This window comes from Carcharhinus amblyrhynchos, chromosome 1 (assembly GCF_965287045.1).
Source record: "Carcharhinus amblyrhynchos chromosome 1, sCarAmb.v2.hapA, whole genome shotgun sequence".
Lineage (NCBI taxonomy): Eukaryota > Metazoa > Chordata > Chondrichthyes > Carcharhiniformes > Carcharhinidae > Carcharhinus > Carcharhinus amblyrhynchos.
Window position 1 is genome coordinate 137205856 of NC_137324.1, and position 22909 is coordinate 137228764.

General features: G+C 43.0%; 1 protein-coding gene across 2 annotated transcripts in view; it reads left to right on the plus strand.

The window, feature by feature from the left end:
- Positions 1-22909, plus strand: part of mmaa (metabolism of cobalamin associated A) — a 53516-nt gene that overhangs the window by 24984 nt on the left and 5623 nt on the right. Inside the window, exons 4-5 of one of the 2 annotated variants that reach the window (XM_080193282.1) lie at positions 5842-5927; positions 10368-10517. In XM_080193282.1, coding sequence (XP_080049408.1) covers positions 5842-5927; positions 10368-10517 — 236 coding nt within the window. The remainder of the gene's footprint in view (positions 1-5841; positions 5928-10367; positions 10518-22909) is intronic. The other variant, XM_080193290.1, reaches the window with a different exon arrangement.

Consider the following 22909-nt stretch of genomic DNA (forward strand, 5'->3'; position numbering starts at 1 on the left):
TTTGTCTAATGTTTTATGGCCATCCAGATTGAGGGAAACTGATTTAGGGACCATTTATTCCTGCCAGTCAGCCTAACAGCATATCTTTGGGGTGTGGGAGGAAACCAAAGACTTGGTCAGGAAGAAGAGAGAGGCATATGTTAGCTCGAAACAACTGGGAACAGAGAGAGCGCTGGAGGAATATAGAGAGAGTAGGAGGGAGCTTAAAAGGGGAATTAGAAGGGCAAAAAGAGGGCATGAAATGGCTTTGGCTGATAGGATTAAGGAAAATCCAAAGGCATTTTACTCTTATATCAGGAACAAGAGAGTGGTTAGAGGGAAAATTGGTCCTCTTAGGGACAAAGGAGGGGAGCTATGCATCGAGTCTGAGGGAATGGGGGATATCCTGAATGAATACTTTACATCGGTATTCACGAAGGAGAGGGGTTTGGTGTCCTGTAATGTCTTGGAGGGAGCTGTAGATCATTTGAAGGAAATATCCATTACGAGGGAGGAAGTGCTAGGGTTTTTGGGTAGCATAAAAATGGATAAAGCTCCAGGGCCTGATGGTATTTATCCCAGGCTGCTTAGGGAGGTGAAAGATGAAATTGCTGGGCCTCTGACGCAAATCTTTGTCTCTTCTTTGGACACAGGTGAGGTCCCAGAGGACTGGAGGGTAGCTAATGTTGGTACCGCTGTTTAAAAAGGGCAGTAGGGATAACCCTGGTAATTATAGACCAGTGAGTTTGACATCGGTGGTAGGAAAATTATTGGAAAAAATTCTTAGGGATAGGATGTATAAGCATTTGGAGCATTGCGATCTGATTAGGGATACGCAACATGGCTTTGTTCAGGGGAGGTCTTGCCTTATGAATCTGGTAGAATTTTTTGAGGCGGTGACAAAAACGGTTGACGATGGACGAGCCGTTGATGTCATCTATATGGATTTCAGTAAGGCGTTTGACAAAGTCCCTCACGGTAGGCTGGTAGAAAAGGTTAAGGCACATGGGATACAAGGACAGGTAGCTAGATGGATTGAAAACTGGCTAGGCAACAGGAGACAGAGTAGTAGTGGAAGGGTCCTTTTCTGGCTGGAGGTCAGTCACCAGTGGTGTGCCGCAGGGCTCAGTACTGGGACCTCTCCTCTTTGTAATATATATAAACGACTTGGAAGAGGGCGTACGTGGTGTGATCAGCAAGTTTGCAGATGACACCAAATTTGGCAGGTTTGGCGGATACTGAGGCAGATTGTCAGGTGACACAGCAAGATATAGATAGGTTGGTATACTGGGCAGATAGATGGCAAATGGAATTTAATCCTGACAAATGCGAGGTGATGCATTTTGGAAGGAATAATGCAAGGAGGAGTTACATGATAAAAGGTAGACCGATTAAGAGTATAGAAATACAGAGGGACCTGGGAGTGTAGGTGCACAAGTCTCTGAAGGTGTCAACACAGGTAGAGAAGGTTGTGAAGAAAGCTTATGGAGTGCTAGCCTTTATAGGAAGGGGTATAGAGTATAAGAGCTGTCGTCTAATGCTTCAGTTGTACAGAACGTTGGTTAGACCGCATTTGGAGTACTGCGTCCAGTTCTGGTCACCTTACTACCGGAAGGACGTGGAGACCCTGGAGAGAGTGCAGAGGAGGTTTACCAGGATGCTGCCTGGTATGGAAGGACTGAGTTACGAGGAAAGATTGGAAAAACTGGGGGTCTTCTTAGAAAGATGGAGATTAAGGGGGGATCTGATAGAGGTGTACAAAATAATGAAGAGAATAGATAGAGTCAACAGTGGCAGGCTTTTCCCTAGATTGGGGACAACTGTTATGAGAGGTCCCGATCTAAGGGTGAGGGGGGAGAAGTATAATTTGGATACTAGAGGAAGGTTTTTCACGCAGAGGGTCGTGGGGGTATGGAATGCACTACCAAGCAAGGTGGTGGAGGCAGGCACGTTGGACTTGTTTAAGGTTTACTTAGATAGACACATGAGTGAAACAGGGATGGAGGGTTATACAAGACGGTATTAAAAAGGGTCAGAGCCTCGGGACAACACTGGAAATGTAATATTACATGTTAATGTTTTGTCTCTTTTAATCCGCAGGTGTCGGTCCACCTTGTTGTCAAACGAGGGGCATACACACGGTGGGTCGTGCGTGGGCTGCTCTTGGAGATTTCGAGAGTGGCCTAGTACTTTGTGTTGTTGTGTGTGCTTAATCCTGGACCAGCAGACGGGCACCACAACAGCTCAGTGACTATCACTGGTAGCTGTGCAGATACATGGATTTGGGCCTGTGTCTGTGGGAGTTTGTGCATTCTCCCTGTAGTTGCGTGGGTTTCCTCCGGGTGCTCCAGTTTTCTCCCACACCCCAAAGATGTGCTCTTAGGCTGACTGGTGTACCAAATTGACCCTACACTATTCTCCCCTGGATTTGGCTACATTAGGGGTACCATTCACATAAGCACAGGGCAGGGTAGGTGTAGGAAAATGCTTTGTTGAAATGGCGGCGTGGGCTCGGGCCGAAGGGCCTGTTTTCCGTGCTGGGTTGTTCTTTGTTCTTTTTGTTCTTTGTAAGCATGGCCAACATTGATGGAAAAGGAGAAGTTTGACCATCATTTAAACTTCTAAAAAAATTCAGTCAGAAGATTTGACACTTCTGTTTGGGGAAAAAATAATTTGTGGCCCAGTGATGCTGCACGGACTTGTCAATTTCCCAGGAACAGCTGAGGATCACTATCTGCAGGCTCTCAATGCTGCCTAAGCCAAAATTCAACATGTTTGCATGCTGGTGTTGCAAACAGATTTCTTCCCTTAGTGTAAGTAGGATTTCCAAATTTAATTTTTTTCCAGTTTTTGTTACATAGCTTAGCTTTAACAGGTTACTAACTTTTCTTTTAGCTGTATGAAAATAGTTGCCCCTGTTACTGAATCAAAAATTGAGACCAGCAGAAATGTAGTCTTTGTAGCCTTTTTTTGTGTATAAAATATTAAAACAAACCTGACAGATTTTTATTTGTTTGTAAAGCTCTTTAATTGAACCATAAGAATTTTCACATCCTGCAAGTTTACTAACTTAAATCATTAGAGAAAATATTCAAACATTTATTTAAAAAGTGAAGTTTTATCAAATTATGTTTTGGGACTTTGAGAATAATGTTTTGGGGGTGAATGGCAAAGGTGGCTTGGAACTGACCCACTCCACGCCAGCCTATCCCAAAGCCATAACACACTGCGGGTGGGGTAACTAAGGGTAGCCTGGGACTTGCGCTCTTCACTGGGCAGGAATTGTATTGGCTGGCAGCTTTGTTAGTCCTGCTGTCACCACAAAAGCATTAGTGAGCACTGCCTGGACTGCAGCCCAGAAGGCAGCCCAGAAGAAAGCCCAGTGGATCCCAGAGATAGTTAAATCTTGGGCCAGAAGGGTTTGGGCAAGCAAGGGGTGCAGGTTGTGTGTTTAATGCAACAGACAGGTAGGAAGAAAGTCAGGTTGGGTGTCAGGTTCTAACTTACAGGGCCTGTCTTCAGATCCACAAAGGACAGCCCCTAAAGATAGATTTCCTCCATCCTTTGAAAACTCTTTTAAAAGAAATTGGCTGGCCACTCCTGCCTAACTGCCCACACCAACTGTTTTATGGCCTGGTCAGCACATAATTGAAGTTAATTGGCTTAGTAATTGTATACTTCTTTTATTTTTATGAATTCAAAATACTCGGATGTATCCTCCCCATCCTGTAATCTACTTGTATGTACGAACTTCGAGTGTGTGTACATGAAAATCTGAGTATACTTCATTATTTTAATTGGACATCTTTCTTTGTTAAATTCAAGAAAATTGTCCAATTGGTTATTTTATGACCACAGCATATAAACAATTAAACACTCACCGAATTAGCAAGTATATCCTTATCACAGTCAAAGGAGGAGTGGAAAAATGGAGCCATTTGACTCATCCTTGCCTGATCACCACTCTAGTTGGAAGGTGCTAGGTGTTCCCACCTGTAGTCAATTTGTGCTACTGGTGAATAGACTGCTGTTCTCAAGTCCCAGGAAGGTATTAGGAATGTGAGGTTTTATAAATGGTTATACTTTGAACTATCTATTTAGTTCTAAGTTGGAATGGGGTTGAGAGTCTGAAGGATAGCCAATTAGTATTTCTACCTGATACAAGCCCATGTGATTCACATTGCCATGGAAATAGACTTTCACAGGGTGGCAGTTCGTATGAAGCCATTATAAGATTTTGTTACGTGTTGCCCTAAAAATATCAAATCTCAAAAGAGAGTCCAGAGTCTGAGAGAGAGGTAGAAGCAGCAAGTCACTGTTGTTCACCATCCAGTGGGAGCTTGTGCTCAGATTAAAGAACCAGGGCATTGAGGGTTTAAACAGCCTTGGTTAGAGGGATAGATCTTCGGGGTAGAACTTAGGAAGAATAAAAAGAAGCTTATAATCTAAATGCTGAGAAATCGGAGAGCTCTGAGCTGGTTTTCTTGTCGTGAATCACAAAGTCTAGCATACAGGTACTGCAAGTAATTGGGAAAGCTAATAGAATGTTATTTATTGTGAGGGGAATGGAGTGCAAAAGTAGGGAGGTTATGGTTTAGTTTTACAAGACATTAGTGAAACCTCATCTCGAGTAGCGTGTACTATATGATTTCCTTATTTAATGAAAGATATAAATGCATTAGAAGCAGTTGAGAGATGGTTCATTATACTAATACCAGGAATGGGTGAGTTGTGTGAGGGAAAGTTGGAGAGGTTAGGTTTGCTTCCACTAGAGTTAAAAGAGTCAGGCAACTTGATCAAAACCTTTATGATGCTGAGGAATATTGATGGAAAGGATGTTTCCTTTTGTCGGAGAATCTGGATCTAGAGGTCAGTGTTTAAAAATATGGAGTCTCTCATTTAAGACAAATGAGATTTTTTTAAGGGTCACGAGTCTCTGGAACTCTCTTCCTCAAAAGGCAATGGATGCAGAGTCTTTGAATATTTAAGGCAAATCTAGATCAGATTCCTGATTAAAATGGGGGTGAAAAGTTATGGGGTAGGCAGGAATGTGGGGTTGAAGCTGCAATCAGATCAGCCACGACCTTATTGATTGGCTGAGCAAGTTTGGAGTTTGTGTGTGTGTGTGTGTGTGTGTGTGTGGGGGGGGGGGGGTGGCGAGTGACTGACTCCTGCTCCTAATTCATATGGGTAAACCATGCTATGAAAATGAGTTCAAGGGTTAGAAATTATCTGGCTGTAAAAGGAAAAAGTAACTAAAAAACACTTGTTCCACGAGGATTTTTAAGGGACAGAATAAAGTTTAGAGGCAAATTTTTGTAGTCCCAAATGTTAAATGGGTAACATTTTCTGCAGTTCATTTTTGCGATACAAATTGTGATACATATTGCCTACTGAAATAGTCTTTAGTTACTGTTGCTTTTAGTTGATGTGTTAAAATAAAAATCTTAGAACTTGAAACCTTTTTGAGTGATCCATTAAGCCATTCACTGGCAGTTCAAATTTATTTTTAAAGGATATTGGCCTCTAGGGAATTAAAACACCCTCAGGAAGATAAAAGCCTGTTGAAGCAGTGTGACATTGTTACAACCAGTAGAAATAGCGTTTTCTGTTTTCCCAGAGTTTGTTTCATAAAATCTAGTTTGAGGCTTTTTATACATTACCTGTTGAACATCATTGAAACAAGCAACCTAAATTAATTTTCATACTGTTTAATGATCTCGCTGATTGATGGTAATTTGTTTCCAACTGTCTGATTTTTTTTTGCTGAATGCTCATCTTTCGAAGCAATGAGAGTCCATCAATATAGTTTTGATGGAACCCATTCAATGAAACAATGTCAATATGTTGCACTTTTTGCAGGTGTAGGCCAGTCTGAGTATGCAGTAGCAGATATGGTGGATATGCTGATATTATTCGTTCCACCAGCAGGAGGAGATGAATTGCAGGTGAGATTTTAATGCATTACCGGTTGACGAAAGCAATTTAGAACTAACAGAAATTAAGTGTTCAGAACCCCTTTTAATTTAAAGTGAATGATTACCTTCAACAAAATAGTTCCATGTGGTTTGAGCTCTTTTCATTTTATTGTGAGACGGCAGAGATAAATTCAAGATTTTGAGCTGCAGATTGTATTGAAAGCTGTGATTAAAATGGCACAGCTACCCTATTTTGATTTTTCTTTAATGTTTATACCCCCTTGTTTTAGAAGCACTTATTCCTGCTGGTGTATGGTTTTATGTATATCAGCAGCATTCCAAATAGTTAGTGCAAATATATATGAAAGGCTTTTGACCACAAGAGTCATGCAGCTAAACACACAGCTTTCACAGGTGTACTTTTTTCAGTAAGATTCACTATATGTTAGTCAAGAGAGAGGACTACAATTTTTTTCCTTCCTTTTCCCCATCCCTGGTCGAGGGATACTGAGATTAATTAAATGCTTTAGCTGATACTCCAACTAAGATTAGGTAACTTATCATAAGTATTTTTTTCTTGCATTTACTCATGAGGTGTGAACACATCCATAGCCCACCCGTAAATACTCATGAGAACGTAGTAGTGAGCTGTCATCTTGGACCAGTCTGTGTGCTGTAGGAGCATCCATGGTGCTGCTAGGAAGGGAGTTCCAGTGAAGCAGTTTTCACAAAAATTGATGATGTGGTAAATAACGAGGAAGAAATCTTTAGATTACAGAACAATATAGCTGGGTTAGTCAGATGGACAGAACAATGGCAAATAAGGACATAAGAACATAAGAAATAGGAGCAGGAGTAGGCCATCTAGCCCTTCGAGCCTGCCCTGCCATTCAATAAGATCATGGCTGATCTGAAGTGGCTCAGTTCCACTTTCCCGCCCTCTCCCCATAACCCTTAATCCCCTTGCCTATCAAAAACCTACCTACCCGCATCTTAAATATATTTAGCAAGGCAGCCTCCACCACTTCAACGGGCAGAGAATTCCAGAGATTCACCACCCTTTGAGTGAAGAAGTTCCTCCTCAACTCCATTCTAAACTGCCCCCCCCCATCTTGAGGTTGTGCCCTCTAGTCCTACTGCCCTTTCTGAGCGGGAAGAGCCTCTCCACCTCTATCTTATCCATCCCATTCATCATCTTATATGTCTCAGTGAGATCTCCCCTCATTCTTCTAAACTATAGCGAGTACAAGCCTAGTTTATTCAGCCTCTCCTCATAGTTCAACCCCCTCAACTCCGGTATCAGCCTAGTAAACCTCCTCTGCACACCCTCCAAGGCCAAAATATCCTTGCGTAAGTGCAGCGACCAAAACTGCACACAGTACTCCAGCTGCGGCCTCACCGGTGCCCTGTACAGTTGCAGCAAGACCTTCCTACTTTTATATTCAATCCCCCTTGCTATGAAGGCCAGCATCCCATTTGCCTTCCTGACCACCTGCTGCATCTGCAGGCTGGGTTTTTGCGACTCATGCACAAGGACCCCGAGGTCCCTCTGCACCATTGTATGCTGCAGTTTTTCGCCATGTAAGTAATAGTCCTTCCTACCATTATTCCTACCAAAGTGGACAACTTCACACTTGCTAACATTAAATTCCATTTGCCAGTTCCTGGCCCATTCGCCCAGCCTTTCTAGATCCTTCTGCAGACTCTCCACACCCTCCGCACAATTTACCGTTCCACCAATCTTGGTGTCATCAGCAAATTTCGACACCATACACTCGGTTCCCTCCTCCAGATCATCTATATAAATGGTAAATAGCTGAGGCCCCAGCACCGATCCCTGGGGCACTCCACTAGTCACCAACCACCAATCCAAATAGCATCCATTGACCCCCACTCTCTGCCTCCAATTTGACAGCCAATCCCCTATCCACGCTAACACCCTACCCCCAACTCCATGCCCCCTGACCTTCTGTAATAACCTCTTGTGCAGCACCTTATCAAACGCCTTCTGAAAATCAAGAAACACCATATCTACTGGCTCTCCTCTATCCACCGCCCTAGACACATCCTCATGGAACTCCAATAAATTCATCAGACACGACTTCCCCTTAACGAAACCATGCTGCGTCTGCTCTATCAAAAAATTCTCCTCAAGATGCCTCGCTGTTTTCTCCTTGATCACGGATTCTAGCATTTTACCTACAACAGACGTTAAACTAACTGGCTTATAATTCCCTGCCTTAAGTGGAATTTAAAATGAGAGATTATGCATTTTGAGAGGACAAACAAGGCAAGGGAATATATAGTGAGCAGTAGGATGCTAGAAAGTGCAGGCGACCAGCGGGACCTTAGGGTGCAAGTCCACAGATCTGTAAAGGGAGCAGGACAGGTAGATAAAGTGATTAAGAAGGCATTTGGGATATTTACCTTTATTAGCTGAGGCATAGAATATAACAGTAGGGACATGATGGAGCTGTCTAAAATGCTGGTTAGACCACAGCTAGAGTACTATGTGCCGTTCTGACTGCCACACTAGGAAAGTTGTGATTGCACTAGAGAGGGTGCAGAAGAGAACTCAACAGGATGTTGCCTGGTGTGCAAAATTATGAAGGACATAAAGAGGTTAGATAGGAAAGAACTTGTTCCCTTTAGTAGAGAGCCTATAACCATGGGGCATAGATTTAAGGTAAGAAGATTTAGGGCAGAAGACTTAGAGGTAATTTGAGGAAAAACTTTTTCACTTAGACATGGTGGAAATTGCCCATTGCCTCACTGCCTAAATTCCCTCTCTGCCTAAAAGGGCGGTAATGGCTGGAACACTCACAACATTTAAGAAGAACTGGTGCTGGAGGTCATAAAATTCATGAGGGATCCTATGTATGCTCAGCCCTGCTTTCTTCAGTATATGCAAAGACTTCATTTTAGTCTACTACTAAACCTGTAGTATCCTAGTTGGTGTGAGTCATTTAGAAATTTGTTGGTATTTTTATGTTGAGTTGTTTTTAAAATTATTTTGATGCATTTTTAATGCAAGTCTAGCTGTATTATACCATAGTCTTGTACAGTTATATAATGGATCAGAATTATCCTTATTGTTGTAATCTAACAGTTAAAAGTCATAATTGTGCATATTTTACTTTGATTGTTAAATTGATTCTGTACTAGGATGCTATTAATGCAAAGGAAACTTTTAAATTGTCAGTTTAAATTTTGTTGCCAGAAAAGATTTCTGCACCAAATTGGAAAATGTTATGTGGACAATTCTTCTGAAATGTGGCAGTATTTGCATTTTGGAGGCAGTTTGTAAACAAAATCCACCCCCCCCCCCCCACCAGGTCAGCATTGCTAAACATGAGAGATTGTGTTTGACAGTTTTCATCAGAATGCATCATTAATGTGTTTAGGTGGTTCCTATTTATAAAGTGGGAATGTGATGAACCAGCTCTTTCCCCCTCAGTTATAGTAATATATGTTATCCAATATACCCCATATAAAATAATTGGAAATTAAGTTGATCTGTAATAGGGACTCTGAGAAATTTTCCAAAAATGTGTGCCATTCACAATAATTGGGTCAAATAACTTGTTATGATTAGGAAGTTTGCATTTTAAAATGGTACCTTTAACTGAAGCCTCAGCACTTTATTAATGGTCAACCTGTTGCATTATCATTGGAAAAATGGCAGATTGTTTGGGATTTGAAAGTGTTGCGGGGTAATGTGTGTTTATGGTGGCAGAATCAACCTTGCCCAATAGAATTATACCTCAGGCAATGACACAGCAGTGCTGATGACAACAATGGAACAATAGCCAAGAGCATCACATGTCCTTCTGAAACATACATTGTGAAAATGAGGTGTAGCAGGGCAAGAAGAAAAATATTGAGAATCTCATGAAAGTTTGTACATTAATGTGTCAAACCTCAGAAATCCTCCACTGTTGCTTGGTTGCATGTCATTAAATAATGGCTTTTCTGCCAAGTTGGAATTTAAACCGACTAATGCAAGCTTGCAAGAAGACTTGAAAAGTGTACAAGGAAGTTCCATTCACTCTTAAGTTAGCTGATCTCAACTGATGTGATGAGGAATATTAAAGTTAATGCCAGAGTTGGGGAGAGGCTAATCAGGTAGCATTCACATTAATAGTTGCAATTCCAAAAATATAAATGTGTGAATATCAAGTAAATATGTTCTACAAAGTATGAAGCATTCAAGGCTAATAAATTTTAAATTTCTAAACTTGTTCTGCTCAAGTTCAGTTGAGAGATTTCTTGGTTGAGTAACTTGCCCTCATCCAAGCGGAGAAATGATTAATGGCCAAGAATGTATACTACATGTAGATCATATTCTAGCACGTTGCTTCAAAAGTTTAGCATAGAAACTTAGTGAAGGTTGAAAAGGAGTGGACTTTAAAAACTTTGGTAGGAAAGTTCATTATATCAATGTAATTCATTATATTTTGTTTCCCTTAGGGTATTAAACGCGGTATAATAGAAATGGCAGATTTAGTTGTTATAACAAAATCTGATGGTGACCTCATTGTTCCTGCAAGAAAGATACAAGTTGAATACACAAGTGCACTAAGGTTGCTTCGCAGTCAATCAAAGAGTTGGAAACCAAAGGTTGTATATACTAAATATAAACTATGCTTTTGTCCCACTTTAACATTAATATTTTTATTGGCAGAAATACAGAATGTTTATGCCATGAACTAGCAGCTACCGTATACATATTTAACTTTCTTTAGTTGGTGGTTCCTTACTAAAAGCGACATTTTACTTAAACTTTAAGGATTCTGTGCTTTACATTCTTAAATGCTAGGCAGACTGCTTAAAAAATGTACAGGGAAGTTCCGTTCACTCTTAAGTTAGCTGAGGAACACTATGGGTGTAATCTTGCCAGTCAATTGGCGTGGTGAGCCAATAAGATGGGGTAAAAGGCAAAAAGTTGGGTTCGTGCAGTTTCTTGCCTCTCGCGATCTTGCTGGCCCTGTTTTGCTGGCAAAAATTCAATGTACACAAGCTGAGGCTCCACCCTCCCCCTTACTGGTGAGATTCTCATTAGGGCTTCTGTGTTGCACAGAATGCCATAAATTCCCATTGCTTAGTTCAAAGAGAAAAACGGCGAGAAAACCTCCTGTTTCTTGTCCATTCGACACTTAGAATGTTTTTCAGAAAATTCCACCCTATTATTAATGTCCATGCCAGAGTAGGGGAGAGGAAAATCAGACAACATTCATATTAATAGTTGCAGTTCATGAAGTACCTATGTGTGAATATCAAGTAAGTATGTTCTACAAAGAATGAAACATACATGGCTTATAGATAAATTTCTAAACGTGTTCAGGTGTGAGGCCTCTGGTTGAATAGCTTGTCAATTTCTCCCAATCCAAGCTGATAAATGATTCGTAGCCAAAAATGTTTGCTACATGTAAATCATATTCTAGCATGTTCCATCAAAATACCTGCAAATGCAGAGTCTGAATTTTTTTTAATAGATTGGGACACACTCTAAAATTTTCAATTTTGGATGCCTGTTCTACTGAACCATATCACCTGTTAGGAAATTGAATCTATTCCATATTTTGGACTTGAAAACTGGCTCGTGTTCTGCACTTGCAGGGATACCATTCAGTTAGGCAGAGAACAAAGAACAATACAGCACAGGAACAGGCCCTTCAGTCTTCCAAGCCTGCACCGATCATGTGTTCCTAACTAGACCATCCGTTTGTATCCCTCTAAGCCCAGTCTGTTCATATGGCTGTCTAAATAAATCTTAAATGATCCTAGCGTGTCTGCCTCAACAACCTTGCTTGGTAGTGCATTCCAGGCCCCCACCACCCTCTGTGTAAAATATGTCCCTTGCATATCCATATTGAACCTTGCACCCCCCCTTACCTTGAACTTGTGATCCTTTGTGTTTGTCAATGCTGACCTGGGAGAAAGCTTCCAACTATTCACCCCATTAATGCCCTTCATACTTCTATAAACTTCTATTAGATCGCCTCTCAACCTCCGTCTTTCCAGGGAGAGCAACCCTAGTTTACTCAATCTCACCTCAGCTAATACCCTCCATACCAGGCAACATCTTGGTAAACCTTTTCTGCACTCTCTCTAAAGCCTCCATGTCCTTCCGGTAGTGTGGCGACCAGAACTGGACGCAGTTTTCTATATAATGTTCTATATAACTGCAACATCACATGCCAATTTTTATACTCTGTGCCCTGTCCAATAAAGGCAAGCATGCCATATGCCACCTTCACCACCTGTGCTGCCATCTTTAAGGATCTGTGGACTTGCACACCCAGATCCGTCTGTGTGTCTATACTCCTGATGGTTAAATAGAACATAGACATTACAGCATAGTACAGGCCCTTCAGCCCCCAATGTTATGCTGAGCTATGTCCAACCCCAAGATCAAGCTATCCCCTCCCTATAATTCAGGAGTGCTCCATGTGCCTATCCAATAACCGCTTGAAAGTTTCTAAAGTGTCCGACTCCACTATTACAGCGGGCAGTCTATTCCACACCCCAACCACTCTGAGTGAAGAATTGACCTCAGACATCCCTCCTATATCTCCCACCATGAACTTTATAGTTATGCCCATCCAGCTACATCCAACCGAGGAAATGGTCTCCGCACGTCCACTCTACCTATCCCCCTCATCATCTTATAAACCTCTAAGTTGCCTCTCATCCTTCTCAGCTCTAAAGAGAAAAGCCCCAGCTCCCTCAGCCTTTCCTCATAAGACCTACCCTCCAAACCAGGCAGCATCCTGGTAAGTCTCCTCTGCATTCTCTCCAATGCTTTCACATCCTTCATATAATGAGGTGACCAGAGCTGAACACAATATTCCAAATGTGGTCTCACCAATGTCCGGTACAGTTGCAGCATAACCCCATGGCTCTTAAACTCAAACCACCTGTTAATAAACGCTAACATACTATAAGCCTTCTTCATGGCTCTATCCACTTAAGTGGCAACCTTCGGAGATCTGTGGATATGAACCCCAAGATCTCTCTGTTCCTCCACATTCCTTAGAACCCTGCTATTGACCCTGTAATCCGCATTCAAGTTTGTCCTACTAAAATGAATCACCTCTCACTTATCAGGATTAAACTCCATCTGCCACTTTTCTGCCTAGCTCTGCATCCTGTCAATGTCTCTTTGCAGCCTGCAAGAGCCCTCTACCTCATCCACTACTCCACTAATCTTGATGTCGTCAGCAAATTTACTAACCCACCCTTCAGCCCCCTCTTCCAAGTCATTGATAAATATCACAAAAAGCAGAGGACCCAGCACTGACCTCTGTGGTACATCGCTGGTAACTGGTCTTCAGTATGAAAATTTTCCTTCCATCACCACCTTCTGTCATCCATGAGACACAGTAAAAAGTTTGACAACACCAGGTTTTAGTCCAACCGATTTATTTGATAATACTCACAAGCTTTCAAGGGGACTGCCTCTTCGTCAGGTGAATGGAGAGTCCTGGCCTCAGACAGAGCATATAAAGCACATGCTCTGTCTGAGGCCAGAACTCTCCATTCACCTGATGAAGAGGCAGTCCCCTCGAAAGCTTGTGAGTATTATCAAGTAAATCGGTTGGACTAAAACCTGGTGTCGTCAGACTTTTTACTGTGTTTACGCCAGTCCAACGCCGGCATTCCCACATCATCCATGAGACAACCAGTTACTTATCCAATCGGCCAAATTTCCTTCTACCCCACGCATCCTTATCTTCATCAGCCGACCATGGGGAACCTTATCAAACACTTTACTAAAATCCATGTATACGACATTAACTGCTCTACCTTCGTCCACACACTTAGTTACCTCTTCAAAGAATTCAATCAAATTTGTGAGGCAGGACTTACCCCTCACGAAACTGTGCTGACTATCCTGAATTAAACTGCATCTTTCCAAATGGTCATAAATCCTATCTCTCAGGACCCTTTCCATTAACTTACTGACCACTGAATAAGACTAACTGGCCTATAATTACCAGGGTCATCCCTATTTCCTTTCTTGAAGAGAGGAACAACATTTGCCACTCTGCAGTCCTCTGGCACTATCCCCGTGGACAGTGAGGACCCAAAGTTCAAAGCTAAAGACTCCTCAATCTCATCCCTTGCCTCCCAAAGTATCCTGGGATGTATTCCATCTGGCCCAGGGGACTTATCCACCCTCAGGTTTTTCAAAATTGCTAATACATCTTCCCTCAGAACATCTACCTCCTCCATCCTATCAGCCTGTATGAAGCACTCATCCTCAAAAACATGGCCCCTCTCCTTAATGAACACTGTAGAAAAGTATTCATTGAACACCTCACCTATCTCTTCTGACTCCATGCACAAGTTTCCACTACTATGCTTGACTGGCTCTAACCTCACCGTGGTCATTCTTTTATTTCTCGCACAAGAGTAAAAAGCCTTGGGGTTTTCTTTTATCCGACCTGCCAAGGACTTGTCATGGCCCCTCCTAGCTCTCCTAAGCTCTTTCTTTAACTCATTCCTTGACACCTTGTAACACTCAAGCGACCCAACTGAACCTTGTTTCTTCATCCTTACATAAGCTTCCTTTTTCCTCTTAACAAAACTTTCAACCTTGTTTGTGAACCATGATTCCCTTACTCGGCCATTTTCTCCCTGCCTGCCAGGAACATACCTCTCAAGAACATGCAGTATTTCTTTCTTGAAAAAGCTCCACTTTTTGTTTGTGCCCATACCTGACAGTTTCTGTTCCCATCTTATGCTCCCTAATTCTTGCCTTATTGCATCATAATTACCCCGTCCCAATTATAAACCTTGCTTTGTCATGTGACCCTATATCTCTCCATTGCAATAATGAAGGACACCGAATTGTAGTCACTATCTCCAAAGTGCTCTCCCACAAAGAAATCTAACACTTGGCCCAGTTCATTACCCAGTACCAAGTCCAGTGTGGCCCCACCTTTTGTCGGCTTACCCACATATTGTGTCAGGAAACTCTCCTGCACACGCTGTACAAAAAGTGTCCCATCTGAGCTATTCGACCTATAAAGGTTCCAATCAATATTTGGAAAGTTAAAGTCACCCATGATAACTACACTGTAACCTCCATACCAATCCATAATCTGCTTTGCCGTTTCCTCCTCCACGTGTCTATTACTATTTGGGGGCCTATAGAAAACTCCTAACAACGTGACTGATCCTTTCCTATTTCTAACTTCAGCCCATATTACCTCAGTGGGCAGATCACCCTTGAAATGCCTTTCAGTAGCCGTTAAACTATCCTTGATTAGCAATGCTACTCCTCCACCTCTTTTACCACCTTCCCTACTCTTACTGAAACATCTATACCTCAGAACTGCCAACAACCATTCCTGTCCCTGTTCTAACCATGTCTCCGTAATGGCCACAACATCATAGTCCCAAGTACCAATCCATGCTCCAAGTTCACCTACCTTATTCCTGATGCTCCTTGCATTAAGTAGATACACTACCAACAACCCCCATCCTGTCTGCCTGTACACTCCTGCGACCTTGGTACCTTCCTCAGTACCTCGCGACCCTCAACACTGGCTTTTGGACTACATCTCATTTTCCCATCCCCCTGACAAATTAGTTTAGACCCCACCGAAGAACAGATGCAAATTTCCCTCCCAGGATATTAGTGCCCCTCTGGTTCAGGTGCAAACTGTCCTGTTTGTACAGGTCCCACCTTCTCCAGAATGTGCTCCAATTATCCAAGTAAATGAAACCCCCTCTCCTACACCATCCCTGCAGCCTCATGTTAGTCTGCACTCTCTCCCTGTTCCTCAACTTGCTAGCATGTGGCACCAGCAACAAACCAGAGATGACAACATGCTTTGTCCTAACTTTCAGCTTCCAGCCTAGCTGCCTAAATTCCTGTTTTAAATCCCCATCCCTCCTTCTGCCTACATCGTTGATACCAATGTGCACCATGACCTGCGACTGATCCTCCTTCCACTTAAGGATCTTGAAAACACGGTCCAAGACATCATGGACTCTTGCACCCGGGAGGCAACATACCATCCGTGAGTCTCTTCTGCCATTTATTGTATAGCTCCCCCCAGCATTAGATCTAGAAGTCCAAGATTAAACTGATTCCATGGTATTAAAAAGTTGTATTTTCTAATGCCACATTCCAAATTTGTACAAAATCTGATTAGAACCACTAACATAATACTCCCCCAGTGAATTCCCTGTCACTCTTTGTAATAGAACATAGAACATTACAGCGCAGAACAGCCCCTTCGGCCCACGATGTTGCGCCGACCAGTTACAAAACAATGACCCACTAACCTAAACCAATCCCTTCTCGTCCATAAACCTATCCACGGATCTCTTAAACGCCCCCAAACTAGGCGCATTTACAACTGCAGCAGGCAGGGCATTCCAATCCCTCACCACCCTCTGGGTAAAGAACCTACCCCTGACATCCGTCCTATAACTACCACCCCTTAATTTAAAGCCATGCCCCCTCGTGCTAGATTTCTCCATCAGAGGAAAAAGGCTATCACTATCCACCCTATCTAAACCTCTAATCATCTTATATGTTTCAATAAGATCCCCTCTTAGCCGCCTTCTTTCCAGCGAAAACAACCCCAAATCCCTCAGCCTCTCCTCATAGGGCCTCCCCTCCATACCAGGCAACATCTTGGTAAACCTCCTCTGCACCCTCTCCAAAGCCTCCACATCCTTCCTGTAATGTGGGGACCAGAACTGCACACAGTACTCCAAGTGCGGCCGCACCAGAGTTGTGTACAGTTGCAACATGACGCTGCGACTCCTAAATTCAACCCCCCTACCAATAAACACCAAGACACCGTATGCCTTCTTAACAACCTTATCTACTTGACTCCCAACTTTCAGGGATCTATGTACACACACACCTAGATCCCTCTGCTCCTCCACACTATTCAAAGTCCTCCCGTTAGCCCTATACTCGACACATCTGTTATTCCTACCAAAGTGAATTACCTCACACTTCTCCGCATTAAACTCCATCCGCCACCTCTCGGCCCAGCTCTGCAACCTGTCTAAGTCTTCCTGCAAACTATGACACCCTTCATCACTATCTACCACACCTCCGACTTTGGTGTCATCAGCAAACTTACTAATCCACCCAACTATACCCTCATCCAGATCATTAATAAAAATTACAAACAGCAGTGGCCCCAAAACAGATCCCTGAGGCACACCACTCGAAACCGAACTCCATGATGAATATTTACCATCAACCACCACCCTCTGTCTCCTATCCGCTAGCCAATTCCTGATCCAATTCCCTAGATCACCCCTAATCCCATACATCTGCATTTTCTGCAGAAGCCTACCATGGTGAACCTTATCAAACGCCTTACTAAAATCCATATACACCACGTCCACTGCCTTACCCCGATCCACCTCTTTGGTCACTTTCTCAAAAAACTCAATAAGGTTAGTAAGGCACGACCTACCCACCACAAAACCATGCTGACTATCTCCAATCAATTCTTTACTCTCCAAATAACTATAAATCCTATCCCGAATAATTTTTTCTAAAACCTTGCCCACAACAGAAGTGAGACTCACCGGTCTATAATTCCCGGGGAAGTCTCTGTTCCCCTTCTTAAACAATGGGACAACATTCGCTAACCTCCAATCTTCCGGTACTATACCAGAGGCCAACGACGACCTGAAGATCAGAGCCAGAGGCTCTGCAATCACTTCTCTTGCCTCCCAGAGAATCCTGGGGTAAATCCCATCCGGACCAGGGGACTTATCTATTTTCAGACCCTCCAGAATATCTAGCACATCCTCCTTATCAACTGCAACACTGTCAATTCTACTCCCCTGCAATCCAGTGTCCTCCTCAGCTATATCCATGTCCCCTTGCGTGAACACCGAAGAGAAATATTGGTTCAATGCCTCTCCAATCTCCTCCGGTTCCACACATAACTTCCCTCTGCTGTCTATAACTGGTCCTAATCTTGCCCTAACCAACCTTCTGTTCTTAACATACCTATAGAACGCCTTAGGATTCTCCTTAATCCTATCAGCCAAAGTCTTCTCATGTCCTCTTTTAGCCCTTCTTAGCTCACTCTTCAACTCCCTCCTAGCCAATCTAAAGTTTTCTAGTGCACTACCCGAGCTCTCATGTCTCATCCGAACATAAGCCTCCTTTTTCCTCTTAACCAACGAAAAAACTTTTTTGGTGCACCACGGTCCCCAGCCCTACCAACTCCTCCTTGCCTGACAGGGACATACCTATCACGGACTCGCAGTAGCTGCTCCTTGAAAAAACTCCACATTTCAGACGTTCCCAGTCCCTGTAATCTCCTAGTCCAACCTATGCTTCCTAATTCTCTCCTAATAGCCTCATAATTACCCTTCCCCCAGCTAAAACCACTAGCCCGAGGTTCATTCCTATCCCTTTCCATCACTAAGGTGAACGTAACCGAATTGTGGTCACTATCACCAAAATGCACACCAACTTCCAAGTCTAGCACCTGGTCTGGCTCATTTCCCAGCACCAAATCCAATATAGCCTCACCTCTAGTTGGCCTATCTACATACTGAGTCAAAAAACCTCCCTGCACGCTTTGTACAAAAACTGACCCCTCTAACGAGCTAGAGCTATAACAATTCCAATCAATATTAGTAAAGTTAAAATCCCCCATAACAATTACCCTATTACTTTCACTCCTAACCAGGATCGTCTCCGCAATCCTTTCCTCAACCTCTCTTGAACTTTTAGGAGGTCTATAAAAGACTCCCAACAGGGTGACCTCTCCCCTCCTATTTCTAATCTCCGCCCAACATCTCCTTGTTCAGCAAGTGCATGTTTAAAGCAGCTCTAGTTGAAACTGGCACTGTCTAAATTTGCAAGTTGATCTTGGGAACTCTACACGGCATTCAATTGATGCTGCTAGTTAAAAGATGAGGCTTTCTGGTGGAAGGGGGAAAGGTATGTTGATTTTTACCCAGTGTAACCCCATATTGTACTGTTTTGGCGTGTCTGAAGAAATTTGCCTTCATCTGTGCATCTGCAGTGAGGTTGTCTTCTAGTGATTATCCATAACCACCACTGCGATGGACTTTTACAAATCAAGATTTTCACAGTGTAAGAGAGGTGTGGTCAGAAGCTGCTAGGCCTCATTGGGGGTCTGGTGACTTGCCTTGACAATTCCCCTTTTTGATCCTGCCGATAATCCCAACAATTGATACCGACTTACTCTGACTATCCCTTCTACAATTCTATGAGAAGCATTAATGATTCATCACCTTCTCCATCATTTACTGCCTAAGTCAGCTGCCCCTGCAGATAATCTCATCTGTGTAGAGATGGATCCTTTCTGCTACTAATGGAAAACTGCCATTAAAGTTCCAACAAGCAATTCCCCCTGTATCTTGAACCTCCTTCAAATTGGAGTCCAGATATTAATAGTGGTGGATACAGTGGATGTGCAAAACTGTATCTGCCCCAAGTTCTCACTCCTTATGCCTTTCTGCAGGTTACTTTGAAGTTTTCATTCCCTCTCCAGTGTTCTGCAAGGGCATTATTCTGCACGCATGCTGGAATGGTGCTTGTGCAGGTTCTCCACTATTCCAAGCAAGGGACATTGAAGATTTTATGAAGTGTTCCTGTTGATTAATCAGTTCAGTCAGTAAACATCAGCTCAGAATTCCCAGCAGCTATCCATCTTCTTTTCCTCTTATTGTTCATCTGCACTGGCTGCTTCTTAGCCACTTGATGCTTCATTTAGATGCTCACCTCTGACTGCTGTATCTAATGTTGCCATTATGGATATTTGGTACCTTTTTGACGTTTAAAGCCCTTGACAGATGCTTGTGATGGGGCTGCTTCATGTTTCTTCTTTGTCCCAGAAGCCATATCTTGAAATCCACTAAATATAGTGAAAGGGAACATGTATATGGAAATTGCAAAACAGTACAGTACATTGAAGCAAAATGTGGCACCTGTTCGTCATTAAGTGAAAGAAAGAGGTTAGGAAGAAGTTGTTAAAATAGATATCTTGTTAACGAAACCACTACTTCCTCAGTGGCTCCCACATCAAGTATTTGTTCAGATGCTGAAGGTTGGCTGGTCCTGTGTCTGTGGGGCACTCTTCAGATCTTTATGGATAGCCTTCTAGAAAAACAGATACTTTCAGAATTAGCACAGAAGACCAGGTACAGGCTTATGTATATTCCATCGGGTGTCCAGAGGATGAGCATCTGAATAGTTTTAACAGCTTCTACTGAGAAACATAAGAAATAGGAGCAGGAGTAGGCCATCTAGCCCCTCGAGCCTGCCCCACCATTCAATAAGATCATGGCTGATCTGTCGTGTCTCAGTTCCACATTCCCGCCCTCTCCCCATAACCCTTAATCCCCTTGCCTATCAAAAACCTATCAACCCGCGTCTTAAAAATATTTAGCGAGGCAGCCTCCACCACTTCAACAGGCAGAGAATTCCAGAGATTCACCACCCTTTGAGTGAAGAAGTTCCTCCTCAACTCCGTTCTAAACCACCCCCCCTTTATCTTGAGGCTGTGCCCTCTCGTTCTACTGTCCTTTCTGAGCGGGAAGAGCCTCTCCACCTCTATCCTATCCATCCCATTCATCATCTTATACGTCTCAATGAGATCTCCCCTCATTCTTCTAAACTCTAACGAGTACAAGCCTAGTTTATTCAGCCTCTCCTCATAGTCCAACCCCCTCAACTTCGGTATTAGCCTAGTAAACCTCCTCTGCACTCCCTCCAAGGCCAAAATATCCTTGCGTAAGTACGGCGACCAAAACTGCACACAGTACTCCAGCTGCGGCCTCACCAGTGCCCTATACAGCTGCAGCAAGACCTCCCTACTTTTATATTTGATCCCCCTTGCTATGAAGGCCAGCATCCCATTAGCCTTCCTGACCACCTGCAGGCTGGGTTTTTGCGACTCATGCACAAGGACCCCGAGGTCCCTCTGCACCGTCGCATGCTGCAGTTTTTCGCCATGTAAGTAATAGTCCTTCCTACCATTATTCCTACCAAAGTGGACAACCTCACATTTGCCAACATTAAATTCCATTTGCCAGTTCCTGGCCCATTCGCCCAGCCTATCTAGATCCTTCTGCAGACTCTCCATACCCTCCGCACACTTTGCCATTCCACCAATCTTGGTGTCATCAGCAAATTTCGACACCATACACTCCTCCAGATCATCTATATAAATGGTAAATAGCTGAGGCCCCAGCACCGACCCTTGGGGCACTCCACTAGTCACCAACCGCCAATCCGAATAGCACCCATTGACCCCCACTCTCTGCCTCCTATTTGACAGCCAATCCTCTATCCACGCTAACACCCTACCCCCAACTCCATGCCCCCTGACCTTCTGTAATAACCTCTTGTGCGGCACCTTATCAAATGCCTTCTGAAAATCAAGAAATACCACATCCACCAGCTCTCCTCTATCCACCGCCCTTGACACATCCTCATAGAATTCCAATAAATTCATCAGACACGACTTCCCCTTAACGAAACAGTGCTGCGTCTGCTCTATCAAACAGTTCTCCTCAAGATGCCTCACTATTTTCTCCTTGATCACGGATTCTAACATTTTACCTACAACAGACGTTAAACTAACCGGCCTATAATTCCCTGCCTTTCGCCTGCCACCCTGTAACAACCCTGTAACAGTTTTAAGGTAAAAGAAACCTGTGCTTTAACTGCTATTAATTTGGAGCTATAGTTTCATCAGCATGATAGTCAGGCCTGTGTAATATAAAAATGCATCACCAAATGGCAGCATACTTCGAGTACTTCCAGTACACAATGTACTGGCATTACTCTACTTTCAGTGGGTGAGCTTTCGCCAACCCTACTTGAGCAGCCTTCCCCAGAGCTAAAGATTGTTTTTTTTTTGCATCTTGTTGCGGGCTTTGATGTTCAGCCTTTACCCTTCACAACCTTCCCTTTCAAGTGACCAGACCAAGTCACAGCTCTCTTAAACAGCTCTTTTAATGCAAGCTATATAGCGAGGATGGTGGAAAGTCACAGGTCAGTGCCAGTAACTAGCCAGAGTCCAGAGTCAAGAATACACTAGCAGTTATAGTTCCAAATTTAATTACAAGTAACTAGTGTATTACCAATCAAGGTATAGAAGTTACCACAATCCATTTTGTTATTGATTAACGTTCTGTCATTCATAAGGTACAGATATTTTGGGGTGCCTGACACATTCATGGATGATTTCCATAGCCTCTCACAATCCTGTCAGACCACTTTTCCCAGTGTCTCGTCAGTGTACAATGAGTCATCCCATCAGGCACCGAACAATTATCCCATCGTTTTTCTGGACAAATGGAACTCTTCATAGTTAATGAGTCTGTTACTTGCAGACAAAAACTGTGATTACTTTCACAAAGTAAACCTCCAGAGATTATCTCTGTTTCTGAGGTGATTATTCACCTCTGCATGGGACCCACCTGCACCACTTGAAATGCCTTCTTCAATGGTAAGATTCGCTGATTATCTTTCTGATGTTCCCTAGATGCTTGAGGATCTGACAAGCACACACCGAGTAGTGCTCTGATTCTTAAGTGTTCTGTCTCACATATGTCAGGCTCGTCTCATGGGTCATATGTCCTTGAGACCCAACTTGTGAACCCAACCCCCTTCACTGGATGTCCTCCTGGTTGAGTTACCACTAATTCATGTCTGCCTCAGTGAATGTTAAAATTCATCTTGTGCAAAGGAGAAAAAAAATCGAGTGGTGGTTCCAAATCTCAAAACTTCAGTGTCAGACCTAACCTCATCTGTCAGATTTCTGGTGAGATTATCACTTGCCTGCCTTTTGATTTTTGCCTCAGTGGTCTTAATTATCTATTCAATTGCATGATTGTTTTCAGGAGCATCTCATTTGATTTATTATTGTCACATGTGTTAGTATACAGTGAAAAGTATTGTTTCTTGTGAGCTATACAGACAAAGCATACCGTACATAGAGAAGGAAAGGAGAGATTGCAGAATGTAGTGT